At 31.0% G+C, this 19,813-nt stretch overlaps 1 protein-coding gene across 1 annotated transcript in view; it reads left to right on the forward strand.

Moving 5' to 3' along the window:
- The window catches only part of LOC134721113 (ATP-dependent RNA helicase DDX1-like), a 161,175-nt gene that overhangs the window by 33,119 nt on the left and 108,243 nt on the right, over window positions 1-19,813 (forward strand). The window contains exons 18-19 of the mRNA XM_063583867.1: window positions 3,109-3,249; window positions 3,700-3,774. Of these exons, the coding sequence (XP_063439937.1) occupies window positions 3,109-3,249; window positions 3,700-3,774 (216 nt within the window). The remainder of the gene's footprint in view (window positions 1-3,108; window positions 3,250-3,699; window positions 3,775-19,813) is intronic.

The raw sequence follows: 19,813 nt of genomic DNA on the forward strand, positions 1-19,813 counted from the left end.
CTGACATGTATAACCATTCAAAAAGGGAAAACCAATTTATATAAAAAAGAGAGAGAAAAAAAGCACTGATATAAACAACTATTTTGCATATTTGAACAAATTCTGTTAAAACTAAAAATAATGACCCATTTAATTTAATTTGATGAAAAAAATAAAATTCAACCTTTACTGGTAGTCACTTTCTGTGATTAGAAATTTTCGTTTCTGAAATGCCATCCAATTCTGTTTGCAATTCTGAAAACAACAAATTAAGTTTTTAAAAGAAATTCATTGTTTTGTTCCATTATTATTAAATTTTTTTTTTGCGACCTATTTTAATTTGACTTGTCTATAAACATGGTGTAATTAAAGCTTGATTATGAAGTCCAGACACGCTGTAGCTAGCAAAGTTTATTAACACTAAATTCAATATGACTTGTTGTTTAGAAATCATTGAAAAGGTTAATTGAACTTTTTATTTGTTATAACACTACTGTAAAACACAAATCAAGAAATAAAATTGAAAATAGGGAAAAAAATATGTAGTTGATTTAGGAAAATTATGTGTATCAAAATCAGTACATTGCTGCCTTTCTAACCTCTTTTAAGGTTTATGGATGTTATCCAAAGATCATCTAATCCCTGAAAATTTGATTAGGTTTTATAAAATTGTTTCCTTATTTGAACACTGTTAATTCAGACTTATTGTAACATTTGTTATTGCAACTTTTGAAGAATGGACAAAAAAGACTTACTTGACTTAATCCACTTCGTCCCATGGGGGACATAGGGCGACTACAGTAGCTTTCCATCTTTTCCTGTCCTTGGCTAGTTTCTTTGCTTCACCCCATGTTTTTCCAATTTTCTGAAGATCAGATGTTAAATCTCTGCGCCAGGTGGATTTTGGTCGCCCCCTTTTACGATGCCCTTGGGGATTCCAATCTAGTGCCTGTCTTGTTACAAAAAAAAAAGAGAGATTGATTATTGCAATTTTGGGATAAAAGAGGATACAGAGTCTGTGTCTCTATGAAAAACAAGAAGATGTGATATAATTGCAAAAGAGGAGCGAAAAATATCAGAGGGACAGTCAAAATCATAAATCTAAAACAAACTGACAACATCATGACTAAACAAGAAAAAGACAAACAAACAAATAATAGTACACAAGACACAACATAGAACACTAAAGACTAAGCAACACAAACCTACCAAGAACTAGGGGGATCACAGGTGATTTGGAAGAGTAAGCAGGTCCTGCTCTACATGTTGCACCTGTCATGTTGACACAACTATCTTCCAGAGTTCAAATGACCTGTATGTGAGCAACAGTAGGTCAACATCTCTTTACAATGAGTTAAACCCATACTGTGCAAAATGTGTTTAAAACTCAAGATGATTCTGCATTTTCTTCATGTACATGTATAAAACAATAAAAGACAAGTTTCTGCTGTTGTTCTTTCTATGGTCGGGTTGTTGTCTTTCCCCATTTCCATTCTCAATTTTACATATATCTTGTTATGTGTAAACAAAAGAGATGTACTCAATTATATGTAAATGACAAAATTTCTTCAACTAAACACTATTTATATGCCTTATGTACATGTGTGAAAATGCCAGATTGTAATATTGACAGCATCAGGAAAATAATGATGATTTTTATGCCCCATTTATAGGCATTGTGTTTTCTGGTCTGTGTGTCTGTTTGTTTGTAAATTTCCATTTGTCTGTTTATCCGTCTGTCCCACTTCAGGTTAAAGTTTTTGATGAAGTTGAAGTCCTTAGTACACATGTTCCCTATGACATGATCTTTTTACTTTTAATGCAAAATTAGAGATTTTACCCCATTTTCATGGTCCCTAGAAAATGATAGTGCAGGGCTCACGCTACCAGACGACTTGGGCGAAGAAGTCGCTTTCCCGACCGGCACTTCGCTTTCCCCGACCCCCAAAATCGAAGATAAGTCGCCCAGTTGTTTACGATACTCGCTTTTAGTCGCTTCTGTCATCGGACATTTTCAATTTTTACCAAGTTGGTGAAAAATCAACTTTTTATTAATAATTACAGAAATTTAGACATAAACGATTAATTAACTTATGAAATGAGGTTGAAGCATTGTTTTTGCAGTGTGTAGCAAAGTTATTTGATAAAAAATACAACTTTTTATCACTTTGTGCACTTCCGAAAGTTCCCGTGCTTGTTACTCGAAAACGTACATCAACCTAACTTGCGGCTGCAAAATAAGTTTGTTGCTTCATTTACACTTGATAAAAGTTGCCCCCAGTAAATGTTCAATCCATTTATTGCATTAAAAACGTCATGATCCTTTTCAAATTACTTGTCAAACATCGTTTATTTTTGTAAATTTTCTTGCAATCGTCCGCCATTGTCCGATTACTAAACTACAGATCGGAAACGGATCAGCTATGACCGAAATTCGTATTTTTACAAAAATTATTAAGGATGCATGGATGGAACAGCTGACAGAAGAATATTGATCCCAAAAGGAAAAATTACACATTCCACACGCATTAAAAGACTTGGTTACATCTAAATAAACTCATCATTGATTGGTGTATATAATTCCCTATAATTTATATGGATTGTTGTAAACTATTGTAAAGTTGCTTAACTCTTAGACTATTACACAAATATCAATATATTATGGCCCAGCTTACCTTTATACATCTTTTGATGAGAAACACTGATTTCATAGACAAGATACATTTGTAGTTTGTTATTAAATTGTAATTGATCTATTATTATTTCTTTACCTTTTTAAAAAAAAAATTTTTTTTTTAGTGCTAGACATTTAGTTGGTAGTTTCTCACAAGGACCTTAGTAAAATTTAAACAACTTTTAATTTGAAATGTTACTTTATTTGAATACTCAGACATGAATTGAACAATATAAAAAGAACATTATTTACAAATGACTGTTTATACTACAGTAAAATCCAAATATTGTAGCGCACCTCGCGAATGAGCACTTCTCTTTCAAATCTCACCACTTCTCCCTATCAGTTTCAAAAAGAGAAGTCACTTCTCCCTATAATTCTGAAGTAGTGTGAGCCCTGTAGTGCAGATTGGGCATCTGTGTACTGGGGACACATTCTTGTTTTTATTATTTCAGGATGGACTGTTGTCTTCTGGTTATGGTGACCTAATTAACAGATTACACGGACAGATTCCCAAGGTCACAAATGACGGAAAAAGATTACAGATGGTTGTTTGTTCCGCAACACTTCATTCATTTGATGTGAAAAAAATGGCCGTGAGTTTATTACATTTGAATATAATTTTATTTTGAATGTAACACATTCTGATTAGCTGATGGAGTTTTGTCTATAAGCTCATAGACATAATTTTGTTATGTGATTGTGACCTTATAAACATTTTTTCATGATTTACTCTGGCTTAAAATGGAATTACGAATTATTTTATAAGGAATAATTGTAATATTTTTTCTGTCTTTTTGAAATAACATAAAAAATGGAGTGCACACTAAAAAGAAACTCGCTACACAAATTATTCAGTGTTCACCATATTTTTGATGTAATTTCTATATAGCCAGAAAAAATATTGCAGTCATTGTTTTTAAACATAAGCTTTGAAACATAAGTTTCTATGATAACATACTGATATAAGGGTTTAGGGAGCATACATATGGTTTCTATGAACTGGTACAACTAAACTACAGTAACTTTTTATTTTTTTTAAACAGGAAAGACTTATGTACTTCCCGACCTGGATTGATTTGAAGGGAGCAGATGCTGTCCCAGAAACTGTCCATCATGTGGTAAGATTTACATTTGTTTTGATACCCAATTAAACTCTTTTGCCCGATTTCAAGTAGTTTAAGGAGCTCTGAATATTTCTATATTGGCTGGTGAAATACCTCATAGAAATATATTCTTGAAAATAGGAAAGCATTAACATATATGAAGTTCGTGACAAATAACAGTTAAAAATCTTGCCAAATAACTGTATTTTAACAGTTTACTTCCCTCAAAATTGAACCGATTAAAATCTTGTATTTACTTATTACCATTGCTCTTGCTTAACCATGTACCAGGATGTCCTACCATAGAGAAGGTAATCTGTTGACAAATAAAAAATTCCAGAGTCAAAAGTTGGTAATATGAAAATGGACTATTGAAGAAAACATTATCAGAAAAATCTTGAATAGAAAACATTAGATACAAGATATCTTCTACTATTTGTAAATAATGATAGAAAAAATACTTCAGCATAGGTAAAGTTTTATTAAGAAAACTCTGTGTAAAAAATGTTGTGTGTAATATTAGAAGTGGGAATCAGTGTAACCAACTGAATTTAGTTTGGGAAATATGAACTTATTAGTGAATTGAATTCACAAGCTTTGTGCCCAAACTTTTAGAACAGCCCTTGCTAACCTGATGTTCTCTCTGTCTGTGATTATTTAAGAATTGAATGCTTCTTTTTGTAACTTTATTGGGGTGTAAAAGTGTTGACCGAAGTACATTTTGTATGAAGCACTTCATTCTAAAAATGTGTGCATGGTTAATGCTTTTCAACCCAATAAAGTTACAAAAAGAAGCATTCAATATTTATAGTTACAAAAAGAAGCATTCAATATTTATAGTTACATTTTTTAGCTAGGATCATGAAACACAATTTTTTTCAAGTCTTTATTTAACTTTCCTGTGCACTTTATTGCGAGACCTCGTGTCATCATCAATGATAAATTGTATTGTGTAATAAAGTTAAAGGAATAACGCGAGATTACAGTGTAGTCAATCAGAATAATGTATCACAATGAAACATACATCTAATGTAATTATTTGTTTCTCCTAATTGAAGTTCTTATGACATACAAGATATTGCTAAACTGACACTACTTGCCCTATGCTTATCAGTACAAAACTAACATCAAGGCAAGTTCACCTATTTAAACCCTTGTTCAAAAATCATTTGTATTTTGCAAAGCTTTTAGGAATTTTGGTCCTTAATGCTCTTCAACTTCGTACTTTTTTGTTGTTGATTCAAGCGTCACTGATGAGCCTTTTGTAGAAAAAAAAACCATTTCTGGCGTAAATTCACAATTTATTCCTGGTATCAATGATGAATTCATTTCTAATTAGGCATTTGGTATTGCACAAACTTTGAAAGACTTTACATTTTTATAGCGAACTACAGAGTATGGGTTTTGCTCATTGTTGAAGGCTATACAGTCACATATAATTGCTTAAATCCACCTCATTTGTATTCTGCTGGATAGTTCCTCATTGGCAATCATATCACATGTCCATATTTTTATACTGTCTGTATGTTATGTTAAAGTCTGTTGACCTGACATTATACTGTGGATTCATTATTATTCATTGGATTCCAATTTTCGTGGTTTTTCTGGGTACAGCGCTAGCTAGCTAAACCTTGAATTTAAATGATCAATAACGTTTTATGCACTATTTAGCAAAACCGTTAAATTACATATACAGGAAAAGGCAAGTTATTCGAAATCCACCAAAATTGGTACCCACAAAAATGAATTAATCCACAGTATATTCTATTTTCTAGCAAAACTGACACAGCTTGTTCTTTATGAAGATGGCATAATCATTGAATAAGCTGTAAAAGATTTTACAAAACAATCTGTAAATTTTTTTTTATTTTCAAATGTGTCTTTTATGAAGTGTCTAGTTTTATATCATTCAAACCATTAATCAAATGTTTAAAATTGATGAAGACATTTAGTTTCTGGCCTTGAATTGTCATTTTATTCATTGACAGATGATTTATTACAATTTATACCCAGAGCTGCATTATTAATGCATTCATTCCGTAAAACATCGATGCTTTGAATCCCATGATGAACTCAAAAATAATACTGTTACCATTCAAAGAAACATGTTTAAATATGTAACTGTTTTACACTCGATGGATTTAAATCATGAGAAAGAAAAAAATATTAACAGCTGTACTAGGTTCAATATTATTAAAACTGCATTATTGCAATTAAAAAAAAATCACTAAAATTAAGCCATGTTAGGTGTGAGCCAAGGCTCCGTGTTTAAGACCTATAATGCCAATATTAATGATTTACATATACATATTGTGACTTGGATAGAGAGTTGTCTCATTCTCACTCATACTACATCTTCCTATATCTATGGTCTTTCTGTACTTTTTTTTCCAAACTTAGTGTGGTATGATAATTTAACTGTTTATATACCATATGGTTCTTCTTCCCTAGAATTAATTAATTCAAGTGTTGTTCACGAGACCATTTTTTACACCACAATAGATATGATGTTTTCTTCAAAGTTGTAATAACTTTTAATGGAAACTTTGAGGTGATGTTTATAGAACATTTCACTTTAATGAGTATGGTCTTATGGCCTATTTAATCTAGCTTTTAAGACATTAAAACCAGTTTATAAGACTATTAATTTCTATTATTTTTGTCTTAATGAGAATCTTACAAGATACTGAATAGCTCCAATTCTCCATTTGTAAAATTGAAATGGATTTTTACGGAATCCGAATGAAATTGGACACAAAGCTTTTGGATTAAGTTTCCAATTCAACATACGGAGATTAAAATAAAGTTGAGAAAGTTATACTTCATTGATTCATTAATAGGTTTTAATGAAAATTGACAGAGATCATTAAACCAAAGTAATTTGGTATTTTAATCTGGATCATAAGATGTAGAAACCTTATAACCATTGATTTATTTCTACTTCGTATTGTAATAAAACCGCTTTAAAGAGGAATACATTGTTTTTGATATAGCTATCTTGTCTTTTTATAACCATGTAATGTTATAAACTGTTTTTATGTTTAACAAATGGCCCAACTGTCTGTCTCAAACTTTTTTTTAAAGGATTGTTTGATACTAAACAACTCATTAAACGTTATGATGACATTAATTGGCAACTGGTCTGCTAAAGGATCATCCTAGTCAAGAACTTTAGAAAAAAACATTGAAAAAAAACCCCACTTATTGTGGTTGAAACACAATTGCACAGAAGGAATAAGGATATACTGTAAACCAACTTATTTTCGCGAGCAATTTATTTTTGCGACTTTCGCGAGTAGAAAATTAACGCAAATATAAATGGTCGTGAATATGTCAATCTTTGATCTTTCCTTAATAAACTTCATCAAGTTAATCTGATAATCACGAAATTAAAGAGCTGCTAAGTGATCAAGAAAGGGCAAAACGCGAAATAAAGTACCCGCAAAAATAAGTTGGTTTACAGTATTAATTATGTAAAGTCTTCTGATTTAGAAGCTGTTTATTGAGTTGTTTGAGCTTGGATTTCAACAAGTTAAACAACTGATCCAATCTGGTAGTGAACTTGGTGCATTAATGTTTTGTTTAAAACTTAAAATAGTTGGAAGGTTAATAATAAAGTAGACAATTTATATAACATCTATGTAGATCAAAGTTTGTCTATCAAATATCAGAAGTTTTTTTTATCTCATTTACATGGTTCATTACTTTCAAAGTCTTGTTTTTAGTTCAAATCCTCTGTTACTAAATCTTCAAGTCATATTTTTTCCATGGATATTTCTTAACCATTTGAACAATTCTGAGATGATATATAATATAATTGTCATATTTTGGATGATAGATAAGGATAGGCTGTCATGTACGGAAAATAGTTGTATATTGTAATTGTGTTTGTCAAGAATAAGAAAATATCAGGATTAAGATTGTTTTGACCATCACTCTCGGACGGAAATGTTTATTATGTATAAGGATGTCCTTTGTCATTAGAATAGATTGGAATTATTTGACTGACCGTCGTAGATTACCGTGTTATTTTATGTAATCCAATTTTATGTAATCCAATTTATTGAACGGATATAATATTTTGTTCGATCAATCATGTAAATCGTCCTTAATTTTGACAAATTGATGTCCATCCGGGACAAATCAAAACATTTCCGTGTTGATGATCAAATGAAGACTTGCGTTTGTATATATCTATGTAGAGGCTGGTGACAAATGACAGATTGGAATGATTTCCGCTGACCACCGTATAAGAATAATAGATTAGAGTTATCATATAACTGGTGTTGTACAGGAAACATGATGTTGTGGTCATTAAATCTTCTGGACACATCACATGTTTCAAGTTTATTACAACATTGATCCAGGATATTAAGCAGATTAATTTCACAGAATTTTATTGTAAAATGTCCTTCTTTATATTGCTGCATAAAAAAGTAGTCATAGATTGTATACATTAACCTCTTTTGAAATACAAAACAACAGTTATGAATACTGTGGATTCATTGATATTTTTTGGATACCAACTTTTTTTCGTGGATTTTGTGGGTACATGGGAACCAAAAATTTAAATGTTCAACAAATTATTTCTTAAAAAAAATAGTAATATATTTGAAGACATGCTGTGATAAAAATTGGTAGGAAAAATAGAATTGACATTTCTTGATTAGAAAATCGTAATTATAAATGCTTTGCATTTAACGAATTGTTTTGAAGGATAATGTACAGATATGCACATAGTGGTGTTCTGATCATGGAATTAAAAATTAAGATAATAAGACTATGAAATTCTAACTTTTTTTGTCTTTGAAAGTTATGTACTACTAGGCTAATATTCTGACCAAAATTTGTTAGGATTAATTATGTCCGATAAATCACTGATATATGATATAGATATGATTATTAGGATTAATTATGTCAGATTAATTACTGATATATGATATAAATATGATTATGATTACCAATGAAACAACTATCCACCAGAGACCAAAATATGTAGATATTTTTAACTATAGGTCACTGTACAGCCATTTGTTCTCTATCAATCATTCAAATGAATGCACAGGGAAATCACATTTCCTGTCATTTTCATCAGAATATTGCCCTAACATTACAGATGTAAATATTCAAACAAAAGTTAGGCTAATAGGTAAATAAATCAAATTAACTTGTTTACTGAGCATTTGTTATTTACATATAATTGTAACATAAAACCACAGTAAAGATCTTTTTGAGAAAATCTTGTTTATCAACTTTTTTGTTTACAAATACATATGTTGTACAATCAGGTATAACCACTGTAGAGACTAAAGATCTCATTTTGAAAAAAAACAATCGGAATATTGTTAATGAAACAGACACCACTTAATTGTGTTGACAGCTTCTCTTAATTAGATGAATAGACATCCATTTACACATTTGGGCATGTAGCTTAATTGTCTCTAAATGACCTTAGATCTTGTTCAGAATGACCTTCATACATTATACAACAGGTTTGACAAAGTTTTAACAAAAAAAAAAGTCATATTATTGCTGCATGTGATGCAAAAATTAGAAATAGCAGAAAAATTTGCATATAGCATATCATATACTTCCAAGAATCAGAAATGTGTAGAATAAGACAGTGAAATAAATTAAATGAATGATCACACGGCAAAGCAACACCCACTTTTACTGAAATGAATATTCTTCGGAGACCCCCCAAAATGCAATTATGAATATAATGTTTAGAGCTTAACATATGAAACTGACACATTTCTTTTGACTGCATATTGGTGTAGGTCTTGCAGCGACGGGCGTATCATACTCTCATGGCGCAGCCCTTTATTTTATTAGTTTGTTTATTATTTCATTGACAATTTCCCACAATGTCCTATTATTCATATCCCCAAAAAGTCTTAAAATCATAAACCTTAATTTGAAAGTTTATTATTGAATTTGTCCATGTAACCTACAATAGGTTTATTGGTGGATTGAAGATTCCATCGTAAAGATATTTGCTGTTTTCCTTTATATGACTTTATAGATGCTGCATATGGAAAATGGTAGATTTATGGTGTTTCTGATTGGTCATAAACCAAATCATTTATAATATGCCAGATGATTTTATTTCCAACAAATGGTCGTAAAGAAATCATTTTACACTAGCTTCTGATTAAATCATACATTGTTTATAATTGTATTATGGCTATCAGAGAAATGGACTTGAGCCAAGAGAAAATTGCTGATCGGTTAAATTGGAAAAAAAATATGTAATAGGATTTAGCCAGGTCTGTATTTAGATGATGAAGTACATTGTCCTTGCAGGTCTTATTTTCTGATATAAAGCAGGGGTGAAAAGTGACACATAATAAAGATTTATGGGAAGGCAGTCCATACATAAAATCAAAACTTCAAGGGTGAACAGAAAAGATTATTGTGTGTCATACAATTTCTGAAATATGAATATAAATGATGGAATAGGAGCTTCAATAATGCAAAAACCCAACTACGCAGTGATACAAAAGCAAATCATCTTGTATGTAAACATATCATACTGAGCATTTGACAAGTGTTTATGTCATATGTCAGATAGTTTAGATAAGTGATTAAATTTATCAGAAACCCCAGGCCTTGCAGTCTTAAAACTTACCCCAGGCCTTGCAGTCTTAAAACTTACCCCAGGCCTTGCAGTCTTAAACTTACCCCAGGCCTTGCAGTCTTAAAACTTACCCCAGGCCTTGCAGTCTTTAAACTTACCCCAGCTAGGCCTTGCAGTCTTAAAACTTACCCCAGGCCTTGCAGTCTTAAAACTAACTCCAGGCCTTGCAGTCTTAAAACTTACCAATCATATGATCATACTAAGACTCAAAAATCAACTAATGAAACTACTTAATTTGGTGTTTTGAGGACAAACTTTGTACTCCTAGTGAGGAGTAAAGTTTTATGATCGAGAGTTGAGGTTTGTCATCAAGATTAAATTAGTCAGAGGTATAAACCCACTACAAGCATTGATGAGGTTTCTTAGACAAGCTACTTTTATTAAATAGATATAAGAAGATGTGGTATGAGTGCCAATGAGACAACTCTTTCTTCCAAGTCACAATTTGTAATAAATAAACCATTATAGGTCAAAGTACGGTCTTAAACACAGAGCCTTGGCTCACACCGCACAGCAAGCCATAAAGGACTAAAAAATGACTAGTGTAAAACCTAATTCAATTGGGAAAAACAACACTGTCTTATCTATATAAATAACTAGAAACAAGAAACACATCAACAAACGACAACTACTGAACATCAGATTCCTGACTTAGGATTGGTGCAAACAATTCAGCGGGATTAAACGTTTTAATAGGAACCAAGTACCAGCCTTCACCCTTATCTGAAACAAAAGTGTAACATTTAATTTTGACAGTCTTTCGTTTTACTCATCCAGAGATCTACCAAATACTACATCAGAACCTTGAGGTGATTGAGTCTCCCCAATGTCAACTCTAATTGCTAAATCTCATTATAACAGAAAGTTATCTTGTACAAACTATCAGCATTCCAATGGGAAAGAATTGTGCCCCTCTTCTTGCCGACTTGTTTCTTTATTATTATGAGGCTGACTTCATACAGGAACTTCTTAGGAAGAAAGATAAGAAGTTAGCAATATCCTTTAACTCTACTTTCCACTATATAGATTATGTTCTCTCACTAAATAATTCAAAATTTGGTGACTATGTTGAACGCATCTATCCCAATGAACTAGAGATAAAGGATACAACAGATACAGTTAAGTCAGCTTCATATCTTGACTTACATCTATAAATTGACAATGAGGGTCAATTGAAAACAAAACTTTACGACTTAAGAGATGATTTCAGCTTTCAATTGTGAAATTTCCATTTCTAAGTAGCAACATTCCAGCAGCACATGCATATGGTGTAATTATATCTCACAATTGATACGATATCCCCGTGCTTGCATTTCCTATCATGATTTTCTTGATAGAGGGTTGTTGCTCTGGTGACACAAGGAAGCCATTAAATCAAGAGTTCCAAATGGTGAAGTTGGAATCATCTCTTTGTAAATATTACGGACGCCATCACGAAGTTGGTTGACCATTATGAAATAACCGTTTCACAAATTATATTGGATATGTTCCTTACAACCCCCTTCCCTTTCATAAATGTGACCTACGGAATTAGACTTTTTACTGGATTTGTTATCTCATAAGCAACACGACGGGTGGCACGTGTGGAGCAGGATCTGCTTACCCAGCACCTGAGATCACCCCTAGTTTTTGGTGGGGTTTGTGTTGTTTATTCTTTAGTTTTCTATGTTGTATCATTTGTACTATTGTTTGTGTTTGTCCTTTTCATTTTTAGTCATGGCGTTGTCAGTTTATTTTCGATTTACGAGTTTGACTGTCACTCTGGTATCTTTCGTCCCTCTTTTGTACACAATGTATATTGGTTAATTAATTAACCAAAATGTATTTCATATCTAATTTAAGAAATTGTTTAAGAAAATAAAGTATCTACATTCCCAAGTCTGTTAAAACAACAAGTTATTTCTGGGAATGTTGTGATGTTATTTATGTAACAGACTTTGAAACAGAGATATTTATAGATATTTACTGAAAAAGGAAATTGATATTAGAAATAAAACAGTTTTGGTGAGGACGAAATCATTTCCTGCTTGTCACTGTAAACTCACAGTTTGCTGCCGTTGGGTTGTACTATTACATCATCAATTAGATCCAAGTGTCGGCTGGTTTAATATAAAAGAGATGCATTAAGTTGTAAAATTGTGTTAATGAAAAAATCAGAGCAAAAAAAAAAGGCATGTTTAAATTTAATTAAATTTTTACATGTAAACAAGTTGTATCTTCAATTAAATGATTAAAATTTTATGAAATGTAGAAATGTAATTCCCATGAATAAAACTTCTTGTTAACATCATGAAAATCTTCTAATTTCAGTATGTTTTTATAAGGTAAAATGCTTTGACGCTTAAAGCAGAATTTTATCTTTTGAATAAAAATCAGTTTGCACTTTTAGAATTAAATCGTATCCTTTTATAAAATCTAATAAATGTAATATTGAATAAGTATTCTAGTGGCAAATTTCAACACTTGTCTTATATCATCGTGTATATTTTATATATATAATATTGTATAAGAAAACTATATTTAGGAATTGGGACCTAGAATCTGGTATAGGTAGCAAGCATTGAAACCACTGGTTAAAGTGTCTGTCACATATGTCAATGATTAATGTTGTTACTCTTGGTATTGAAGAGGGAGGGGGTTTGTTTGGAAATTTTCTTTTTCAATTTCCTTTTTTTTCAGGGCTTTATAAAGCATTAAATAATGTATGGGGACTTACCCATTCTTGATCATAAAACATTGAACTTCAGATGTCTCTCTTGGGACTTCATTTATTTTGAATGCTGTCTTATTGGTATTTTAAATTATTATTTTCAGTTTGTACATTTGTGCTTTATTGGATGTTTTCTGTAAAATTGTTGGTTGAATTTATAAACTATACTTGCCAAAATGAATTGCAATTTTGGTCGTGAGATATAAATAGATATAAATTTACCAGTTACAGAAGACAATACAATAACCAGAAGATATCTTTTGATATTTTAATCGACCTCATCATACCTGCCAACTGTCACTATTTGCAGGGTATTTCTCCCATGGAGGCTTCCAAATTGAAATTTTGAAAGAGCAATTTTGTCTACAATTTAAACAAAACAATTAATTTTCCAATTAATTCAGGCTTATACAAGTATGAAGAAGCCAAAAAACAACATTAAAATGTATTTGAAGGCCCCCTTGAAGGTTTTTTAAGACTATGACAGCCATCTTGCACGCAAAACCCCCATGGGCATTTTGAAAAGTTGGCAAGTATGCCTCATTGAAGTACAAGCATCTACTTCTATTCACATGAAGAAATGATGACTATACTTATTTTGATAATTTTGATCAATCTTTTTAGCGTTATTTGAAGACATAAATATAAATACCGGACATTGATACTGGTATAAAATTTGTAGACATAAGCAATTACCTGAAAAAGATACCTGTATGAAATTATCAGACATATGTAATTACCGAACATGACATTTGTATGAAATAAAGAACTGATGATTACATGTAACGAGAACTGAAGTAGTATTACATATGATGAACACAGACATTTGATGTCATGTGATGTCTTCATATTTTTAAATGAGACTATGATTACTAGTGTACTGTCTTTGTGTAGAATTACCTTCTATTTTGATATTTCTTATTCCAGACCAATTTCATGTAATTAGTATTTATATAAGACAGATTTTTTACTTTTGCTAGGTTAGTGGGTTTGTTCCTTATCATGCTTATAGCAGTGCTATATAAACAATTGTCTTTTATTATAAATATTTTTATGGTCTAGTGACTACATAAAGGCCTGGGCTGTGTTAATCCATTGTATATAAAAGCCTTATATTATAAAGTTCTGTCTGTCATATGTCAATTGTCCTTGACCTCGTTTTTATGGTCTGGTGACTGCTACTTGAAAAATTAATTAAGATTGTTTTGTAATGTTCATTTTATCCCTCTGATTTTGAATAAAAGGATTGCTATATTATTTTATTGCCTGAGTGCATAGCTGTATCTATGAATAGGGATCCCTTCTATCTTGTTACGCACCATCATCCATGTCATCCTTGTTGGAGACCTTTGGAGTACTTTGACCTGTAATGGTTTTTCTTTTTACAAATTGTGACTTTGCTGGAGAGTTTTCATTGGCCTAATACCACATCTTCTTATATCTACATAAAAATTATATAATTTTTTGGCAAGTTCTTCATTGGAGATCGCTTGAAAAAACTAAACCAAAATTTGTAACCAGAGATACTAGTTATTTTACAATGGTATCTAAAAATAATCAGATTGCAGTTTTTGTTTGTGTAGGAATTTCCTGGTAATTAAATCAAAAGAGGATTATGGAAGATTTGTGGTAACATATATATTGTTATTTCTGTCTGTTTTGATATAATTAATACAGTCATTACCATTGATGAGAACTAGTAGTCCTTAATTAGAATCTTGACTGAATCTTAAAAATTTGAATAATTATAATGGTAGAGTAAATATTTTTTAAAGGTTTGGTTTGTATTAAATGTTCCTGTAGCATGCTTAAACTAATTTAGTCTTTAATGTAATTGAGCAGAGAATTGTTGTTATTTAACTTTGTAATGTGAATTGTTGGTATTAAACTTTGTAATGCACCAATTAACAGATAATTCTGTTGACTTTGATGATACAGATATAATAATTAATTCTCAGAATCTTTAATTTTGCACGATTACTGTAAAAATGAAATAAGAAAAATTCTTTCCCAGAATGTATGTTGTTTTGTTCTGGTTGTCTGCCTGAGCATTAGAATTGTTTTGTAAGCAATAGTGCTTGAGACAAATATTCAATAGAAACCAAGAGACAATTATTTTTGGTTTAGCCAGCAACTTTTGACGCAGAAAGCACAACATAGGGATAGTGATCCAATGGCCATAAAGGCCTGGGCTGTGTTTATACATTGTATATAGATGCCTTATAGTATAAAGTTCTGTCTGTCATATGTCAATTGTCCTTGACCTTGTTTTTATGGTCTGGTGACTACTACTTGAACAATTAATTAAGATTGTTTTGTTATGCTCATTTAATCCCTCTGATTTTGAATAAAAGGATAACTATATTTAGTGCGTATCTTGCAAGGTCCTCATGCCTGTCAGACAGTTATATATGACCTTGACCACATTTCATGGATCAGTAAACAAGGTTAAGTGTTTCATGGTCAAGTAAATATCTTAGATACTACAATGTATAAACAATAGGTCTACTATAATTGGTGTATGGAGTTGTTTGCAAGGTGTATATTTCCAATTGTCAGGTGTTGTCTGACCTTGACCTCATTTTCATTGTTCAGTTGTAAATGTTAAGTTTTCGTGTCATGGTCTTTTTTAATTTGAATACTTTGTGCAATAGGTCAACTATATAATAGTTGAAAAAGTCATTGATTACTTCAAAATAACATATTAATCGTCAGTTCATTACAAAGTGAGAAAATAACTTCAATTACAAATTTTTGCCATCTAATTGTGATCACTTGACAACCATCATCCTGTGTGTAGTTTTAACTTTGATGTGTACTATAATTCCACATGACGTTTCCATATTCTTTGAGACATTGTTAACTTTGTCTTTCATTCTACCATATAAAATGAGAGATTTTTAAACAATCAGATGGCTAAATAATTGAACTTGTGCACATTTCTAATAGCTTTAAATTATTTAAGCACTATCAACTTTTGTCAAAATTAATGCAGTTATTTAATGGAGTCCCTCCTTTACAAATGTAACATTATCCCTAATTGATAGTAGCTGATACTGATTGGTCAGATTTCAGACTGGTTCACCTCTGTTACCCCTTATTGTAAGTAGCTGATTGGTCAGATTTCAGACTGGTTCACCTCTGTTACCCCTTATTGATAGTAGCTGATTGGTCAGATTTCAGACTGGTTCACCTCTGTTACCCCTTATTGTAAGTAGCTGATTGGTCAGATTTCAGACTGGTTCACCTCTGCACATTTTACATCATTAAAGTGATACTTAGTGCATTACTGCAGGGAATACCAGTTTACAAATTATATTTCAGTTTAAAATGTCTATGATAATTCAAATTAATTGTTTCAGCTTTATTCTAAAATGACTTGTTCTTGCAGGACGGAACTCATTGCAGTCAACTTTTCTATTTTTCTGTCTGTTGAGTCAATTTGAGGAGAAGATTTAATCAGAATTTATATGTTTTCTATTGATTGTCTGTATTGGTTTGAAAGACGTGTAATAGTTCTGGTCATTGGTAGGAAATTATAAAGGAAATTATCATTAAATAGATACAAGCATTTATCCTTAGTCGCTACTCATAGAATCTTTTTACCCTATTATGATCGGAAATTGGTGAGCGAGATCTGACAAGTCCATCATATTTACACTTGTTTTGGCACCTTTTGGAAAGATCACACCATTTAAACATTAAATTCATGACTCCCATTTAGCTCCAGTTAAATAGGTGTCCATTTTGTCTGACAGTAAAAAATGATGATATTTTTTTAATTTGAAATACTTCATATTTCTACAGTTCAGATAAAAGATGATTTATAATGCTTCAAAATAGTTTGTTCTTTTTACACTAACAAAATAAACATTTCATTTTGGACGTGGACAGAAATACTGATTCTAATTCTTTTATTTAAGGGAGTTTCAAATTAATTAACTTTTCAAAACACTAGTTTATATAGATTGGGGATTAACAAAGGAATCCAAAAAGCAAAAAAAAGCATATAGGTCACCATGCTTGTTTTTCGAGATATTAGCCATTGAAGTTTTGGCGGGAAAATATTCTCTCAACTTTTTATAGCTTTATCGTTGACAAGTTGAAGTTCTCATAAACTGTTAAAAAGTATTAAAAGTTTTATAAGACTTTACAGATGGCTTATCATTGTACATGTAAAAGATTTACAAAAAGAAAAATGGGGGTCACTGGGCAATTTTTTTCAATGCATTCAAATGGATAAAACCAGAGGATCGGAAAATCTGACAAAAAAATCTAAAACATGACAACCCAGCTGTCAGATTTGAAATGATTTATGGAATTTGTATTAATAAGAATGGTCTTAATAATTATCTGCTATAAATGTCGTTCAAGTATCTGGCTCCTTTGAAAATGGAAAAATTATTGAATTTTTGGTTTCCGTTTTCTAACTTAAGTTGTCTCAACCAAATGTTATGAAACTTATTCACAATACTAATTACATTTTTTAACACAAATTCAGATCAAGTACAAATTTGGGCAGTGTCACTTAAACCTTTTTTTAGTTTAAATAACGTCTCTTTCTAATGTTATATGAAAGCAGGTGCCTCATCTGTTTTCCTAAATTATTGCCTTTTGGTTGCTGTCTCATTTCCACATGTATCCTTATTTAATTAGTTCTTAATTTTTTTTTTATTGTATTGTTTAATGAAGTTGAAGAAAAATGAAAGTCAATTGATTTTAATTTTTTGTTTGTTTAAATAAACTGATTTTTGTTTAAATTGATCCTGTATATATTGGAAACAGTTTTGTAAAATAAAGAAGAAATATTCACTTAATTAACATTTTGAAATTAATGGGTTGAAGATAACAAGCCTAATTCTCCAGTTAAGTATTTGCCATTTTTTTTCTTAAATCTGATTAGTTTACTTCTAATCTGAATGGGAAATAAATCATCATGCAGGGTTTCCTAAGAAGGAAGATTATTTGCCTTCAGAGACGTGATTTAGGGTCTTCCCTGTCTGCAGAAAACCCCTTCAGAAAAAAGAAACCAAAGCTTGAATGAGACATTTATTTTTATGTTTGAATGATACATAACAGAAGTTGTAACTGTACTTTACATGACCCCTTAAAACTTTGGAAAAAGATTGAATGTTGTTAAAAAAATGTCATAGATGCCAAATTCATTACTAACAAAATGGCTCAAACACTTTGATTTTACTACTTTTATTTTTGACATTACAATTTACAACTTGCAGTCCTGCATGTACCTATATCACTAGGTAAATAACACACGAGGACAAAATAAATCCTAGGCACAAAAAAGACGAGTATAGGATATGTGGAATAAATATGATTCTGTCTTAGTAGAGCAGATTGATTTAATATTGTGAAACAGAACTCTTTTGTCGTAATTTGTCTTCAAGGCCTTTAATTCTTTTTATTAGAATACAATCAAAGCTAAGTGAAATTGATAGTAGATTATTTACTGGAATTTAAAATATCTGTCTGAATTTTATACTTCATCCAATAACAGAAAAACCTATGGTAGGGCAGTGCAAAATGGTTGTCAATATTTCTGTACCTATTTTGACGTACATTGAGACAGCATTGGACACATGAAACTATATCCATTTGTACACCGTTATTAGAACTTTGACTTACCCTGCCACTTAAAATAGTGCAGAGCAGTGTTAATAGAAAAAACGGTTACATTACATTTCCTTTTATCCCAATTAACTCTGTCCCTGTTATTTGTCTTTTGTTTTTCTCAGAATTTTTCTCACACAGGAAATGTGTTCTAAAATATACTCAAGAAATAAAAACACATTTAAAAAGTATTGGCAAGAAATTTGTTATATACCTTAATACATTTGGTTTATAAAATATCTGAAGCCATTAAATTTATTATGTCCTTAGCCATACTTTAAAAACATTATAATACTAAAAGATTGAGATAAAAGGGATTTTCTTCTAATAACCATAATTCTTGGCTTTAATTTTAAATATTAAACATTCTTTAAAAAAATTCAATGAAAACAGATATTCCTGTTTGATCTAGTTTGTGGAAAAATGGTCTAAAGTTTAAACAAAACTCCCCCAGATGAACTAGCTGTCTGAAACTCACAGGAGCAATTAAAATATATTTCTATCATTGTCTATATGAAACACAATTTTGATATGAAATTGATGTTCTTTTTAGTACTTTGCTTTGTGATAATTTTGTTTGTCGTGCAAGTCTGTTCATTTGAATTTATGATATCGAAATAAACAACTTATATGTAGCACAAAATTAGGATTTGAAGTCTTAAAATATTAATTTTTTAGGATTGCTGCATGTATTAGGGTGTTGAGTATAGCTGTCAATCATTTCATATGATGGTCTCTGTCAGAATGTACTCAGATAGAATTACACATTCACTACAAATCTTCTCAAATAAATTGAATATTATTGTTTAATGGGATTGGATTGTAAGGTTTTCTGTACTTTTGTTGTCAAGACCGATTATGGTAATGCATTTTTTTTTAAATTTCTTTAGGTTGAAAATTACAGAAATTCTATTACAGAAATAAATTTAAGCTGCACTTTTACTCTGAAAAATGTTGATGAATGTCAGTCATTCAGAAAGTGCAATGTGCATCGAAGGAGACAGAGGTTACATCAATGAGACAGCAACACATCAAAATGAGCAGAAACATTTCATGTGTTGTCTCTTAAATTAGAA

The sequence above is a fragment of the Mytilus trossulus genome, chromosome 6, assembly GCF_036588685.1.
Source record: "Mytilus trossulus isolate FHL-02 chromosome 6, PNRI_Mtr1.1.1.hap1, whole genome shotgun sequence".
Classification (NCBI taxonomy): domain Eukaryota; kingdom Metazoa; phylum Mollusca; class Bivalvia; order Mytilida; family Mytilidae; genus Mytilus; species Mytilus trossulus.